The sequence below is a fragment of the Pristis pectinata genome, chromosome 22 (assembly GCF_009764475.1).
Source record: "Pristis pectinata isolate sPriPec2 chromosome 22, sPriPec2.1.pri, whole genome shotgun sequence".
NCBI classification, from domain to species: domain Eukaryota; kingdom Metazoa; phylum Chordata; class Chondrichthyes; order Rhinopristiformes; family Pristidae; genus Pristis; species Pristis pectinata.
The window spans coordinates 9,720,027-9,736,725 of NC_067426.1; the positions used below are offsets into that span (position 1 = coordinate 9,720,027).

Genomic DNA, 16,699 nt, shown 5'->3' on the forward strand with positions numbered 1-16,699 from the left:
TGGAGATAGTGACAAAGACTTGGAGATGATAGATAGTTGGAGGCAACAAAGGGCTGCAGATGGTGGAATCCAATAGGAAAGTGGAGCATTGTAACAGAGGTATAGTAGGCAGATGAGATGGGTCCAGTGGGGGGGCCAGGGGAAGTGTGTAGATGATGGATTAGGTGGAGGGGAAAGAAACAGGGTGATAGGGGGCTTCAGTGTGTGTAAGGGGATCTGGATAGACAAGGAGGACAGAGAAAGAGCCATTATATGTCTTTGGTGAGTAGGATTAAAAGAGAATTCCAAGCATTTTATACATACATTAAAAACAAGAGAGTAACTAGGGAGAGGGTAGGACCACTCATGTACAAAGGAGGAAATTTACACCTGGAGCCTGTGGAAGTGGACGAGGTAAACAAGTACTTCACATTGGTATTCACCAAGGAAACAGGACAGTAAGATCAGGGTGTACTGATATTTTAAGGCACATCAATATCAAGGAGGAAATGGTGTTGGGACTCTTGAAGAACAATAAGGTGAATAAATCCCCAGGGCCTGATGGTATCTATCCCAGGTTATTGAGAGAGGCAAGGAAGGAGTTTGTTGGGGCCTCCACAGAGATCTGTACATCCTCTTTAGTTACAAGGGAGGTCCCAAAACACAAGAGAATAGTGAATGTTGTTCCTGTTTAAGAGCAATAGGGACAAACCAGGAAACTATAAGCCAGGGAGCCTTACCTCAGTGGTAGGAAATTATTGGAGAAGATTCTTAAGGATGGGATATACTCACATCTGGAAACAGATTGTCAGCATGGTTTTGTGCAGGCGATGTCATGACTTACAAACTGATTGTTTTGGAGGTGAAGATGATTGAGGGCAGGGCAGTGGATATTGTATACATGGACTTCAGCAGAGCTTTCAACAAGGACCCTCATGGTAGGCTGATCCAGAAGATTAAGGCACATGGGATTCATGTAGATGGACTCAAAATTGACTTGGCCATTTAAGACAGAGGATAGTAGTAGAGGAGTGCTTTTTTTTAAAAAAGACTGGAGGTCTGTGACCAGTGGTGTTCCACAAAGATCAATGCTGGGTCCTCCGTTGTTTGTGACAGACTTCACAAAAATTGGTAGAGTTATGGATAATGAGGAAGGTTGTCAAAGGATATAGACCAGTTGGAAATGCAAGCAGAAAAATGGCAGATGAAGTTTAATCTGGGCAAGAGATATTGCACTTTGGGAAGTCAAATGCAAGAGGAAAATATACAGTAAATGGCAGAACCCTTAGGACCACTGATGTACAGAGGGGTCTTGGGGTGCTAGTCCATAGCTCCCTAGAAGTGCCAACATAACTACTTACCTTCATTGGTTAGGGTGTTATAAAAGCCAGCAAGTCATGTTGCAGCTGTATAAAACTTTGATTAGGCCACATTTGGAGTATTGTATGCAGTTCTAGTTGCCACCTTACAGGAAGGTGTGAATGTTTTGGAGAGGGTGCAGAAGAGGTTCACCAGTACAGTGCCTGGATGAGAGTGTTTTAGCTACAAGGAGAGACTGGATAAACTTGGATTGATTTCTTGGCAACATAGGGGCTGTTGAACAATTCTTTAAACAGGGTGGTGATCAGCGTGATGATTCTCCAAATCAATCTGCCAAGGACAGGTAAACACGCAGCCAGAGTTTCATTATCAGCTCTTAACAAAATGCAGCATGGTATCTTAAGTGTGTCATATTACTCCATTCCCAAGAAATCTGTGAAGTGTCTTGCTTCTTTCCCTTGAGGCTCAAGTCTGGCTAAGAACAAGAAAAAAACCTTAGCAAGAACGCTGGGAGGATTTTGAATCTACAAATTCATATGGAGCTCAATGCTACTGCCTGCAATACTACAGGACTAGTATCTGTGGTATAAATGCATCTTTATTCTCAAACTTCCTATAATTTTAAAAATACTGCTGCCAAAAATCAAGTTAGGGTACATTTATTCAGAAAATGCCAAAATCAAAAGTGCCAATTTTCTTTCATCAAGTATAATGTGATACAATGTACAATACAGGAAATGGAATGGCTTTACAGTAAACATTTAGATTCAAAGTCATACTGAGCATGTCCACAAAGCAGAGGAATTTAAAGCCGAGGACCAGCAGTTACTTATACTCAGCTCTGCAAAAACAATGGGATACAAAATATATTCAGGGATACATCCGATCTGTGAAAATTTGTTGAGAAAACACTAAAAATCTGAATAATAGTATTGTGAATATTTGTTTTTAAAACATTGAGAACTGTGCATGATTAGATAAAATTAAATATCCTAAAATTACAACACTGTACTTTAAATATTCCCTTATTTTCTAGAGATGTGTAGCCCTTCCCACTTATCCTTCTGCTAATTAAAATGTAGAATGGTATTTTAGCGTGCAATATTACTCCAGTCTCACAAATCTCGTGAAATGTCTCGTTTCTTTTCCTCAGCCAGTTCAAGTCTGGCTAAGAAGAACAAGAGAAACCTTACCAAGAATGCTGGGAGGAGTTTGAATTCACAAATCCACATAGAGCTCCACACAGCCCGACCAATTTTCACAACACCAACGTAGCCCAGGTACCATGGAATACCTAGCCCACAACACAACTGTATTTTCCAGTCATTAGAAAGTTCTGATGACTGCCACTCAATGTACTCCAACATTCTGATGGGAAGGGAAAGTACTTGGAGGCAAGCAAGTTTTGTTTTAAAATTAGTAGTTAGTTCTGGTACATCATATAAATACCAAGGGCTTTGTTAAATAAATGGGAAAAGAATTGAGGGCAGAGTTGATTCCCCATTCCCATGCACCAGTGTTAGGTTGTATGTTATGTAGAACTCTAAGCATGCACAAGGGACAGTCCTAGAACATACAACTTAGTTGGTGCAAGGATCAGATTAGTTTCACATTTTTTTTTACAATTAAACCTTTGCTTTGACCTTGGAATGCCAAGTCTCAATGAAAAAAACCTAAAGCACAAAAATGAATAAAAACGAATTTTAGAAATCAAGACAACAGGTTAGCAAAGGGATGATTTACAGTGTTTGTATTAATAAACTAAGAAAAAATGTTATTATCTACCTGAAAGTAACAATTTAACTACAGTAAAATTTGTCTGTTCATATTACTTATCCAATGAATTATTGCTGTTTGCTATTATATGCCTCCAAACCCACCAAATTACAGGGTTTCACTGTGACAGAATCTGAAGAGAGTTATATTCCATTGCTGAAAATCCAAATTTGACACTGTTTTGCTTTAGGAAAATCTAGGACTATGTTTAAACAAATCACAGTGACAGTTGATTGGGTGGAGTGGTGGTAGTTTCTTGACTTGCAAAACTGATGAGGATCATTGCCACATTGGACTCCCCCAAGTGTAAAAGATGGCCAGGAGATACTGAAAATCTGTACCATTTTCACACTATTAGAAAATCTATTTGATAAAGCAATGAAAATATGCTGGCAAAACTCAAGACAATTGCATATAATTTACAGTGCACATACAGAAAGGCTAAATCTTACTGACTTTACATAAATTAATAAATAACCAATTTCTTGGTGCTTGGTCACAATCCATGGAATTCTCAGTGTTCACCAAATTACAGTATAGACAGAAAATTTGCCCACTGACATCAGTTGCTGTACAGTTCCAATTGTTTCTTGTGTAGAGAAGCAGCAGTATTTGGAAGGAAGTTCATTATTTGGCTACCCACCAGATAACAAGGCCCAAAATGACACCAACAATACCAAGGAATACAATCAGAATGCATATCTTCTTGCGGGATTTTTTCTGAAAATACAAAACAAAGATTAAATCAATTTTACATTGACTTCAGTAACTCAGTGGCTTTACCGTTAGGCAATGAGCATTTTCCCCTTCTGTGCATTCAACATTCCTACACCACATAAGTATTTATACAATAAATACATTGTACAGTATATTTGGTCATTGCTTCCAAATCCAAAGACATTCTCAATCATGCAAATAAAACATTATCTTTTCCTACAATAGAAAGGTGGCCCTTCGAAAGAAATTTGTTAAGAGAGATATTATGGATCTATCCTCACCTGGAAATGGATCAAGTGATTTCGCATATAACATGCCCTGAAAACAGGAATTATTAAAGCAACAATTGAAAATCAAATGAGTGTCAATACATTCAAGAGGAAAATAACACTAAAGGGAATTCAGAAGAGTTTTCCATTTCAGTTTACAGCCTACTGTAAGTTATTATACAAAAAGTTGACCACACTGTTTGATCACACAGCTAAATTACTATTGCTTTTGACGGCAACTTGGAGCGTGGCTACCTGACTTGGGCCTGATGGGATCTGACTAAATGTTGGGTTTAAGGCAGGTTTGGTATACATTCTGCTATAACATTTGGGTTCAGGTCAAGCCATTCCATGCTGGCCTGGCTCTCTAGTTTATTCAGGTCAAGATTGGCTTAGATTTATCACACGTCCTGTTCTTGATCAATAGAAATGCATGTTCAGCACATTGCCGTTTCCTACTATTCTGCAAATGCCTCTGATTTTTTTTTGTTCATTTTTGATCAAAAGTACTTGGGTTCAGGTCAAGTCCAGTTTTAATTTTATATCCCCACAGGTGTCGACAGCAATTGTTTCAGCAGCACAAAAAGCACTGACTGGTCACCTACAGGTACATCATTCCTTGACCAAGTTAACATATCTGAAGATTTAAGGCCACAAGAGAAAATGTACACTGAACAAGGCTGAAAGTGGAAGTGAATCAATTGTATTAGCTAGAATAAAGTTCTTAAAGAAGGTATTATGAAGATGAAAATGCAAGGCAAAGATCAAGTTTTGACCTGCTAATGAAAATGTTAAAGAAATGTTCAACAACAGTTAATTTCAGAGACAGTGCAGGAGTTCAAGAATATTACAAAGAGGAATATTTGAAATTTAAGAATACAAGGACATAAGTGATGATACAGACAACCCTCGGGTAACAGAAAGTCAACCTTATAGAATTCACAAATCACTACCTAAAAATTTGAGATACAGAATAAAACTTGCTCTCATGGTATTTGTGAAAGAAAGAAAACTTCTTCCCCCCCCCACTTGCATTCCTTGAGCATGTACAGATGATGTGGCTTAATGTTACAGGCTGAGTTTTAGGAACACAACCCTCCTGTAGCACAGAGGGTGGGGAGTTGCCTGTATATAATTCTGGTGTAGCAAAGGCAGTTTGATGACTGTATTAAAATTTAAGGAATCTGATAGCGAATGGGCCAAAATTATTGCCTTGGTTCAAGAATCATGGACAAGGAGTCAATAACTTGAGTCAGGCAAGAATTGAGAAATTTAAGAAAAAAAAAGAAATTTGCTAATGGGAACAGCACAATCATACCTGATAATAAGCTGCCCTCTGCAACTGGTGAGTTCCCTGCTCAACATGTACTTCTGCACTTTCCACATTTGCTTCTATGCTATCTGCAGGAAAAACAGAAAAACTTCAATGGAATCCAAAGGTTCAGACACCCATCACAAAACCTTCTTAAATGGAAAAAAGGAAAACCAGCATCAACGATAATAGACCAAGATTACCAATAACAGAATTACTTCAAAGAACACTTAATTGGTAGTAAAGCATTTCAGGATTTTTTAAAAATAAATTCATTCATTTTTTGGTATCTGGACATCACTGGCAAGGCAAGCATTTATTGCCCATCCATATTTGTCCTTGAGAAGGTGCTGGTGATTCACCTTCTTGAAACCACTTTGAAAAGGTGCACATACCTTTGTCCTGGTGGTAGAGGCAGTGGGTTTGGGAGCTGCCAGGGGTGAGTACTAGTAGTGTTTTTTGAAGATGATGCACACTCCAGTCATCACCAGTGGTGGAAGGAACAAATATTTAGGGCAATTGATTAAGTGTCAATCAAAGCAAGCTACTTTGTTGTGGATGGTATGGAATTTCCTGAATTTTCTTGGAGCTACAGTCATCCAGGTAAGTAGAAAATATGACATTCTTTATATTACTTCTCAAACCTTGGAGATGATGGAAAACAATCACATGCAGAAGGACAACCAGTGTGCAACATAGAATGTGTGCTGGTCCAGTTGAGTTTCTGGTCAATTCCAAGCCCTAGGATGCTGATGGTAGGGGACTTGGCAAAGGTAATGCCATTAAATGAAGTGATGCATTTGGCGGGGGAGGGGGGGGTGGTGGGGGTGAGGGGTGAATCTAATAAAGGTAGGTCATGTGCCATGAATGGTAGGACCTTAGGGAGCACTGAGGAACAAAGGGACCTTGATATACAAGTCCAAATGTCCCTGAAGGTGGCAACACAGATAGATAAGGTGAAGACACAAAAGACAGATTCTGGAATCTGGAGCAAAAAAAAACTGCTGGCAGAACTGAGCAGGTCAAGCAACATCTACGGTGTGTGGGGTGGGGTAACTGTCTGATGCAGGGTTTCGATCGGTAACAATCAGTATTTCCTCCCCCCACCCCACAGATGCTGCGCAACCCACTGAGTTCTGCCAACAGTTTGTTTTTTGCTCCAAGTGGATAGTGTGGTGAATGCAGCATATGGAAGCATGAAGGGATGCTTGCCTGCACTGTTGATGCACAGAGTATCAGAGCAGGGAGATCTTAACTTTATATAACATTGGTTACGCCACATCCAAAACATACTTCCTGAGAAAGCTTTGGAAGCAGTGTTCTCAGAATATTAAAGCAACATCTGGATGAGCACTTTAATTTCCATGGCATAGGAGGCCACCGACCAAGTGCTGGTGAATGGGATTAGAATAGATAGATTAAATTGATGGTCAGCATGGACGTGGCACCGAAGGGCCTGTTTCTGTGGTGTATGACTATGACCCTCAAGACACATGGCAAGACTCCCTCTTGATATTAGTGGCACGAATGTTACTTGCCACTTAACAGCCCATGCTCAAATGTTTTCTGGGTCTTACTGTAAGCAGGCATAGACGACGTCACTTGCTGAGGAGTTGGAAGTGGAACTGAACATTTTGCAAGTGAACATCAGCAAACATGGAACTCATGAAAAGTACCTGTAAAAGTGCATTTTTCTTTTAATTAGGTACCAATTAGCAATTGCATGCAAATGGCCATAGATGGCTTATGCAGAAAATGTCAATTCATAAGTTCATTCACGTGTACAAACAATGCTCTTTTTAAGTTTGAGACAAATGGCAATGCATTGCAGAGCAAAATTATTTTCACTCTGCGGCTGATAGCACCGTAACTGACCTGGGACTATTGTGGCACTGATACAGCAGATTTCCATCTTTCAGCATTAACTGGAGGATCACAAAAGTTGAACAAAACTATTTGAAAGAATTAATGGAAGGAAGCACTTGCCAATCATATCTCCTTGATCGTGGATCATTATCGCCAAATCTTTGAAAATCTGGTTGACATCTAAGATGTTGGCCTGGATAAGAGAAAAGTTTGAGAGTGCTGCTTAAGAAATCAGTAGAAAATCTGTGCAATTCAAAGAAGGTAGTTGGTTATTTAAATTTTAATTGTGGTTTCAGTTCACTGTACAGAAGCAATTTCCAATATTTTTAAATTTGGAAATAGTTAAAACATCCCATGCTTTGTATACCTACCACATAAAATAAGATGAAGACAACAAAATGACCAACATTCAATTACAATCTAGTGAGGTAATAAATACAACCCCACTGCAACACAGTAGACCAAATCGCTTCCCCTCAGATTCATTAGTTAAAAAGTAGAAATGCATAGATTCAAGTGTAAGCAAGATTGTGTATTCAAAGCCCATATTCACTTCCCCACCCCACCCCCCAGATGCGAGGTTGATCCAAGGGAGCGCTGCATTGTGGAAGTTATAGCAAGGCCCTGTCTGTTCACTCAAGTGGATACAAATGATTGAGGTGCTATTTTGAGGAGGAACATTAAGAGCCCCACCATCATATTTCTATTTCTGGACACTTGTCTGCATTCCTTACATTGCAGCACGGCTTCAAGGAGCTTTGGGTTGAGCAGACAGTGCTAAATAATAGAAATATGTCTTTCTTAAAAGCTTAATCAGCAGAATTTAACAAAATTTCCAGCAATGTTAAAAATAGAACCTATGTACTAAGAAACCTGAAATTGATAAACAATGAAAAACAAACCTCAAGTTGCCGGATTGCAGTTTCTCGTTCCTTAATCAGTTGCAGGTCTTCTTCTGTTATTGCTGCGTCTTGAGACTGAGCTTGTATCTGATTCCAGTCTTCATTACTAAAAAATCAAATTCTTTCAACACAGCCTTCAATATTTATAAGCCCAATGAAATGTCACTGGATGATTTATGTCTATTAAGTTGCATTATTAAATTTTTGTAACTCGAAGCCAAATCACATCCCCAATATTTTACCCCATTTGGTTGATTCACACTTCACAAAAAGAACCCCTACAACAGTTAAGAATTGATTGCACCTGACTCCATTACAAAACACCACACTTGATGAAAATATAGTGGTATTTATGCAGTATACTCATACAGGTAGAGAACACAAGAAAAATAGCAGAAGGTGGCCTTTCAGTCCTTGTGCCTGCCCTGAAATTCAGTAAGATCATGACCGATCTTTTACCTCAGTACCACTTTCCTGCACTCATTCCATGTCTTTGATTCCCTTTATATTCAGAAATCTGTCAATTTTTTTTGTAAATGTACTCCATGACAGCCTCCACAATCCAAAAATTCACTACCCTCTGGGTGAAGAAATTTCTTCTCTTCTTTATCCTGAATAACTGACTATTTTGAGACTGACCCCCCTGGCTCTAGGCAGACCATCCAGCAGAATCATCCAACAGCTGTCCAGCCCTGGAAGAATTTTATACTTCAGTTTACTAAGGAGAATAGAGGTCAGATCTGCTTAACCTCTCCTCATTATAAACCTACCATCTCAGGAATCAATTTGGTTAACCTTTATTGCATTTGCTCAAATCTCATGTACATGCTTCCTTGGGTAGAGACCCCAGACCTACACACAATGCGCTATCAGGGCCCTATATAAATGGAGGAAAACATCTCTGCTCTTGTACTTATACCCTCTTGTAATAAAGGCCAACATTTGCTTGCCGTACCTTCACATTAACTTTCATGAAACGTGCACAAGGACACTCAAGTCCCTTTGAACATCAACACCTTTCAATCACAATGAATGACCTCAATTTTTCCACCTTATGTTCCACCTGCCTCTTCCATTTAATGTGTCTAGATCTCCCTAAAGCCTTTCTGCACCTTTGTCACAGCCAGCTTTGTATCATCACCAAAATTAGATATAATGCACTTGATCTCCTTATCCAAATGATTAATATGGATTGGAAATATCTGAGGTTCAAGACCAATCTCTGCAGCACCCCACTAGTCACCAACTCCAAAGTGACCCATTTATTCCTCCTGTTTTCTGCCTGTTAATCAATCCTCAGTCTATGCCAGTATATTACTCCCACTACTTTGCACTCTAATCTTGTTTAGTGATCTTCTGGGTGCCACCCTGAAAGCCCAAATATACAATACATCCTTATCTTTTCTGCTAACTACAACCTCAAAATTCCAATGGATTTATTAAACACTATTTTCCTTTTGACAAATTCATGCTGACTAAGCAATCCTATATTTTCAAAATACCTTGATAATACTTCTTTAATAATAGATTCGAGCATTTTCCCTACTACTGATGTTATCCAACAGTTCCCCACTCTCTCTCCCCTTTTTATAATAGGGTTACACTTCCTACTTCCAATCTGTGGGAACAGTTCTACAATCAATGGACTTTTGGAAGATGGCAACCTATGCACCCATCTCCAAAGCCACTTCTTCAAAAGCCCAGGATGGAGGTCATCTGGGGATTTTTGCCTTTCAGTATCATCAACTTCTCTAGTGCCTTTTTTTTCCCCCAAAAATAATGCAATTTCTTTGAGCTCCTCATTTTTGGCAAACCTGTAGTTCTCCACCATTTCCTGGATGTTGTCTGTCTTCTTCCATGAAAACAATTCATTTCTCAGCCACTTGCTTATTCCCCAATATAATTTTTCATGTCTCAGTCTACAAGGGATGCAGATAAACTTTACCTAGTCTTCTCCTTTCCGCATATTTATAACTTTTATGGTATCCTTTCAAGTTTCTCACAAGACTATTTATTTTTCTTTCCCTTATCAGTGCCTTGGTCCTTCCCTGTTGAATTCTGAAATATTCCAAATTCTCAAATTTACAGCTTTTTTGGCAACATGAGCCTCTTCCTGTAATCAATCATCATCTCTAACTTTATGAACCATAGTTGGACCCTTTTTCCTCTTTATTGCCTTAAATAGGGTATATGACTTGCCAACTAGATATTAAAAATTAGCCATTGCGGGCTTACTACAGATCTTTCCGATTTACTGTAGCCAACTCATGCCTCAATTTGGCATTGTGCTTTAATAATTTAAGATGCTGGTTTCAGATGGAATTACCTTAAATTCATATAAAAAATATAATATTCTCCAAGGCCTCTTAACTGCCAGATTTGCAATTAACTCCCATTATAGCAAACAACTTTTGCCAGGGGTACATTCCAGAAAAAGCCACAGAATTCTGTAAACAGTTATTACGTATTGTACAGCAAAGCCGGCACCACTTCATGTTTATTTGAAGCCATGACAACTGGAAGCATGTGGTGTTCAAATCCATCAGCTGGCTACTGGATTCAAACGGGAACAATGGTTCAAGGGAAATCCCTAAAGCAAGGCACCCAACACAGATTAAATCCTGAATCGAGGTCAAGGATTGCATTAGAAATAAATAAGTTGAACAAGGTTGTAAATTTAAAAAGTGGAGCCTCACCAGAAGTCATCTGCAATGGTTTGGGTGTTGCTTAAAAATCATTAGCTCAAACAACACTGCTAATAAATTCAAAAAGTTTCAATGAGAAACATTACATGGATAATTGGAATAAAAATGGAGGAGGGGGCTGGGTTACAGATTCTCTTTGCATTAAGGGAAATACAACGATATCCATTGTATTCAGTGAATATTCTGTGTTTTAAGGAGAGGGCATTAGAGTGAGCAATTCCTAGGGAATTATGTAGCTCGCTTAGAGTAGTTCGTTTTGTCCATTTTAGCCACATTAGGGGCTACGAAGACTATGGGTTACAAGACCCTTTGTGAAGCTGGATGCTGCTTACCCTTATTCTTCTATCATGCTATGACCACAAAGCAGTCTCGTCGGGAATACTGGACTGGTGGGTTTGGACTGAGAATTTGTGAAATCACAAAAGGTTTTATCAAAGATGGCCCTTTGCCTCATGAGTTCCTGAACATACAAATCTTATAAAAACTCTCATATACATTCCAAGAATTTTACACCGCTGCGTCTAGTTGGGGTTTGCCCAGTTTACATATAGGTTGAACTCCACCATGATTACTGTATTATCCTTAGTACATGCACCTCAAACATCCTAATTTATACCTAGCCCTGCGTTACTACCACTGTTTAGGTAACTACATACAACTGAAAATGGTTTTCAGTCCTGACCCTTTCTTAGCTTTGCCCAAACTGATTCCATTTGATTTTGAGCTCAAATCCTTCCTCTCTACTGCCTTAATCCAATTCTTTAATGTCAGGGCTATCCCACATCATCTTTTCCCTCACTCAAAATTCAGTATCCTAGAATATTCAATGCCCCACCATGGTCATTCTGCAACCATATCTTTGTAAGATCGTACCCATTTATTTCTATTAATTCACTTCGATAGCAATGAATTTTGGTTTTGTACTATTTTTCCCTAACTGACTCAAGAATCGAAAGAGTGAGCAATCCCCCACCTCACTTTCCCAAATAATTCAAAGAAAAGACCTATCCTGATCAAAAAGTTCATGCTCTTACCTTTCAAATGATACAAGTTGTTCTTCCTTGTGTTCATCATCACTGAAACCACTCTGGAAACACAAAACACTACTATCTCAGTTAAATTTGATGATTGAAAGGTCAGGACAAAGAGATAAGGAACCTGCACTCAGAACTTGACCACATATGGGCTAATCCAATGTAAACCACACTAGTTGGTGTTCTGATATACTACCTCACTATTGGCAGAAAGCAAACTTGCAGAAAACAACACAGTAATGGAGATAGCGGAATAAGTGTCACTTGCAATTGACGTATTAACTTTGCAAACCTAAAAAGCTACAGTTGACAGATCCAAAAACAATGAACGCTGGAAGCACTTAGAAGGGCAAACATTATCCACGGGGAGAGAAGAGCCAATGTTTCAGGTTAAGGATTCTTCATCAGAACTGGAAAAGTGAAAAAAAAGCATGTTTTAAGTTGCAGAGAGGGGTTCAGGTGGAGAGAAGAAAATGTGTGATAAGGCATAGATCAAAGTTATCAAGGTTACATTTACTTTAAAAGAAAACAGCAGTTAGAAACCAAAGAGAAAATAACGTTGATTGAAAAGAAGGTACAGCTGTGTCCGTGGTAATTTTTGTTTAAATGAATAGGGTGGTCATCTGAAATTGTTAAATTGAAAAGTAATTGCAGAGGGCTACAACACACAAGGAGCTGTTGCTGGAGCTTATTTTGTGCATCATCAGAAAAACACAGGAGGATGCAGAGGTCAGAGTAAGAGTAGGACAGAGATGATTGGCTGCTCAGGGTCATCTTTGTGGACCAAATGGAATTGGAAGAAAGGTTTGCAGGCAACTGTGGGAGATGCAACACCAGTTTATTATTTTGCCTCTTCCCTTCCCACCATCCAGGTGAAGCACCGATCCACTTGCATTTCCCCCAATTTAGTATACTGCATTTGGTACTCCACACAGTCTCTTCTGCAATGGAAAAAACAATGCAGATTGAGTAATCAATGTGGAACACCTCCATTTTCTTGACATCTTTGATCTACACACTATCATCCTGTTCTCTCACTCCACCTCCCCCCCCCCCCCCCAATTTGGCTGTTATGCTCTCCATGGATGCCACTTTAGCTATTCAATACTTTGAGTACTTTCTAATTTTGTTAAGAAGTCACTTTTATTGACCACATTGCACACTTGTAATTTTACAATCCAAATTATTGCCACATATTCAGATATTAGAACTCCAGCAAACACCTGCCACGTTACAAAAAAATACTCATTTCATTTATAACCTTCAAAAGCAATTAAACACTGAGAACTGAGTTACTGATAAATGACATGGGCGCCCAAATGATAATAGGTGCAAATCAATTCACTAGTTATGGTGCACTGCTTTCTCAGAGTTGCCTCGGAATATTCAGTTTTTGTTTAAAGAGTCTTGTCAGTTAAGTTGGACACAAATGGTTTCACTGGCCTGTACCATAGCACAGGATATAGAGTTTCAACATATGCAATGGTAGCAGGGACCACGGGAAGAGGGAGAAGAAATGCAAGCCATTATTGATCACTCTCACAGCCAGCAACAGCTCGAGAACCACCACCACCCAAGTCTTACCAAAGTAAATTTCCAGGAACTCTTAATTAGGCACATAATGAAAGCAAGCAATAAAAATGGAACAGGCTCCTACCATGCCACTTCCTTCAAAAAAAATCCTTCTACTAAAATTATAACTTTATCTTCAACATATTTGCACTGCCTTGTTTGGGACACTGCAACTTTTAGTTAGGTTCAAATTACAAGTTAGGTTTCAATTACAGGAGTAGCAGTACCAATACATGTAATTTGAGTTTTGGCCTATTTTCATTTTGTGCACCCCTGATTTCTACTGCTCCACCATTGGTGGCCTAGGCCCCAAGTTCACTGCAATTCACTTTCCAAACAGCTTCACCTGTCATGGCCTTAAAGCCTGTCAATTTTACCAAGTTTTTGCTTGTTTGTTTCAATAGCTCCTTGTAGATTTGTGGTTTCACACCAAACTTGGTTTCAAAATTTGTGCAAACCACCTTGGAATATTTTAATCAGAGGCATAACAGAAATGCAAATTACATTGGGACAATCTACAGGAGCAGAGCATGCAATGGTCCAAGAATTCTTTTTTGTTTGCTCATTTTTCAGGACTAAGGTGACACTAGCAAGGGCAGCATTTATTGCCCATCCCTAATTTCTGGTTTACTAGGTCATTTATGAATCACATTGGTGGGTCTGGAGTCACAAACACCAAAGATTCCAGACTTTCTTCCTAAAGGCCATTTAGGAAGCAAATGGCTTTTTACAACAATCCAGTAGTTTTCTGGTCATCATTACCAATGACAGGTTTTAAGCACCTGGTAACTTAACTGCTGCACCACAGCCATGCCCCATATTGCAGGTGTAACACAACCATTACAGCAGGGCATTAAAAATAGACTGTGACCTATTTTCACTTACTGAGAGGCGTGATGCTGCTCTTGCCCTTGCTACAGATTCTTTCTCTTTGTCTGCAGCTTTTCGCTGTGCTGCTTGGAAGTTGTTCAAGGCTGCAGAAAATTCATTCATGAGACGCTCCTTCTGTATTCTCTGCTGACGCTGAAATTGCAAAAGCAAAACTGTTTGGGATTTTTAATTTGCAAAACATTTTATGCCAAGATTATGCCTTAAGACAGTATCAAATTAAAGATTTGTTATCTTATTAATTTTTCCTATGATTATTTCAAAGAGAACGGTTTCTTTGGATAGAAGACTGAATGCTATCTATAGCAAAGCAATCCTTGATATTTGAGACCAGATCATTTTTGGCATGGCCTGTAGCCTACAGATACACATGCCTATGTAGTCATACAGCTCAGAATTTCTGCCACAGCTGTTCCAAGGCAGAGCAGTCCATGAGCAATGACCACACCACAGGCAGTACAAACATAGGTTCATCACCACCTTGAATCCAAATTTCAATGCTCAAAGACAAATAGAAAAAGTTGTAATAGAACAGAACAACACAGCACAGGCCCCTCGGCCCACAATGTCTGTGCCTACCATGATGCCAAAGTAAACTGAACCCATCTGCCTGCATGTGATCCATATCCTTCCATTCCCTGTATGTCATGTGACTGTCTAAATGCCTCTTAAATGCCACAATTGTGTCTGCCTCCATCACCACCCCCAGCAGCCCGTTCCAGGCACCTACCACTGTGTAAAAATCTTACCCTACACATCACCTTTAAATTTTCCCCTCTCACTTTAAAGCTATGCCCTCTAGTATTTGACATTTGTACCCTGGCAAAGGACTGACCATCCACCCTATCTATGCCTCTCAATTTTATAAACCTCTATCAAATCTCCCCTCAGCCTCCAAGAGCAAACAATCCAAATTTGTCCAACCTCTCCTTATAGCCAACACACTAATCCAGGCAACATCCTGGTGAATCTCTTCTGAACCCTCTCCAAAGCCTCCACATCTTTCCTGTAATGGGGTGACCATTTCTGCCCACAATTGTGCTGAAACCACATGTTAAATGCAAAGTCATGCAAGAACTTAAAATTCTGCTCCACAATGAAGGGATCTCTTAAACTGATGGGTATATAAAATTTAAAAAAAAAATAATGAATGATATTTTAATTTAAAACATTCAACATTCATTTGTCATTTAGAGCCAAGTTTTGTTTAAAAACTTCTGTGATCCAACTTATGCAAATTCAAAGCATGTTTTAAAAAACCACATAGCTTTATTTACCTTTTTCATACAAGCTGTCAACCCCATTCAAATGAATGTGGCCATGTTAAATGTAGCAGCTATGACTGACATACATCCAAGGGCCCATATATGAAGTGTATCTGGCTCTCAGTTCATTACTTTATGGAACTGCTCCTGCACTCTGTATGGAACTGCCATCAGCACGATCTAGCTCACTGTATTAAACTCTTAAATACACTATCTTCCGGGTGGAAAGTTGGCATATTTAATGGATAACCTGCATGCAGCAATTGATTTAGTAAACGTTTCTCCTCTTCCACCAGTTACTTCCATGGCAAATTCTGTCTTTAGGCACATCCATGATGTCTGAGCTAGCAACTATGTGAAACTGAATTGATCAATAACCAAATTACTAGACAAGATTTAGGAGTCCGAGTTCTCCCCACCATACCTGCTCCCATTTTGAGAAGACTTGGGTGCTCACAGGGGTCTTTAAAACAATTAATCAGTTGGAGAAAGAATGTGGAGTGTCCAAAAGCAGGGACCAGAAATTCAAGGTTACCATGGATAAATCCAATAGGGAAATGAGAAATTTGCTTACCATGTGAAATTAAAGTGTGATTGGGAGAAGCGGTTTAAATGCCTTCTGAGAAAAATATAGATGAGTACATGATAGAAAACCAAGTTGAAGATTGGGAGGTGGTAGATGAAATAGAAGTCCTTTACAGAAGGTGGAAAAAGCTCCAGAAATTAGTTGAGCCAGGTGACCTGTTCCTCTGCCATAAATTCCAAATAATTCTCTGTGGGGAGTTAGAGTTTTACATGTACACATTCAATAATACACAAAAGTGATGGATTAATCATTCCGTGCAAAAAAACTGCTTAGCTCAAACATATAGGTGGAAGCATAACAGGATGTGAAAATTCTATAAAGGAGTTTGACAGGACCACCTGCTGTCTCTAACTGCATTGGGGACTAACTCATGAATAGGGCACAAAAGATTTTAAAAGACCAACAGAATAAAAAGTACTATTTTATGTAACATTTTTAGTGTTTAAAGATGAAGACAATATATGAACACACAAAAAGAGTAAACTTTTTTTGAAGTGAGCAGCAAGCC

General features: G+C 39.1%; 1 protein-coding gene across 1 annotated transcript in view; it reads right to left on the bottom strand.

Moving 5' to 3' along the window:
• Positions 1 to 1,942: 1,942 nt before the first annotated feature.
• stx12 (syntaxin 12) overlaps positions 1,943 to 16,699 on the bottom strand; it is a 28,076-nt gene continuing 13,319 nt past the window's right edge. The window contains exons 5-10 of the mRNA XM_052036596.1: positions 14,338 to 14,475; positions 11,881 to 11,933; positions 8,142 to 8,247; positions 7,360 to 7,432; positions 5,380 to 5,462; positions 1,943 to 3,795 (exon numbers count right to left, since the gene is read on the bottom strand). Of these exons, the coding sequence (XP_051892556.1) occupies positions 3,703 to 3,795; positions 5,380 to 5,462; positions 7,360 to 7,432; positions 8,142 to 8,247; positions 11,881 to 11,933; positions 14,338 to 14,475 (546 nt within the window). The 3' untranslated portion in view covers positions 1,943 to 3,702. The remainder of the gene's footprint in view (positions 3,796 to 5,379; positions 5,463 to 7,359; positions 7,433 to 8,141; positions 8,248 to 11,880; positions 11,934 to 14,337; positions 14,476 to 16,699) is intronic.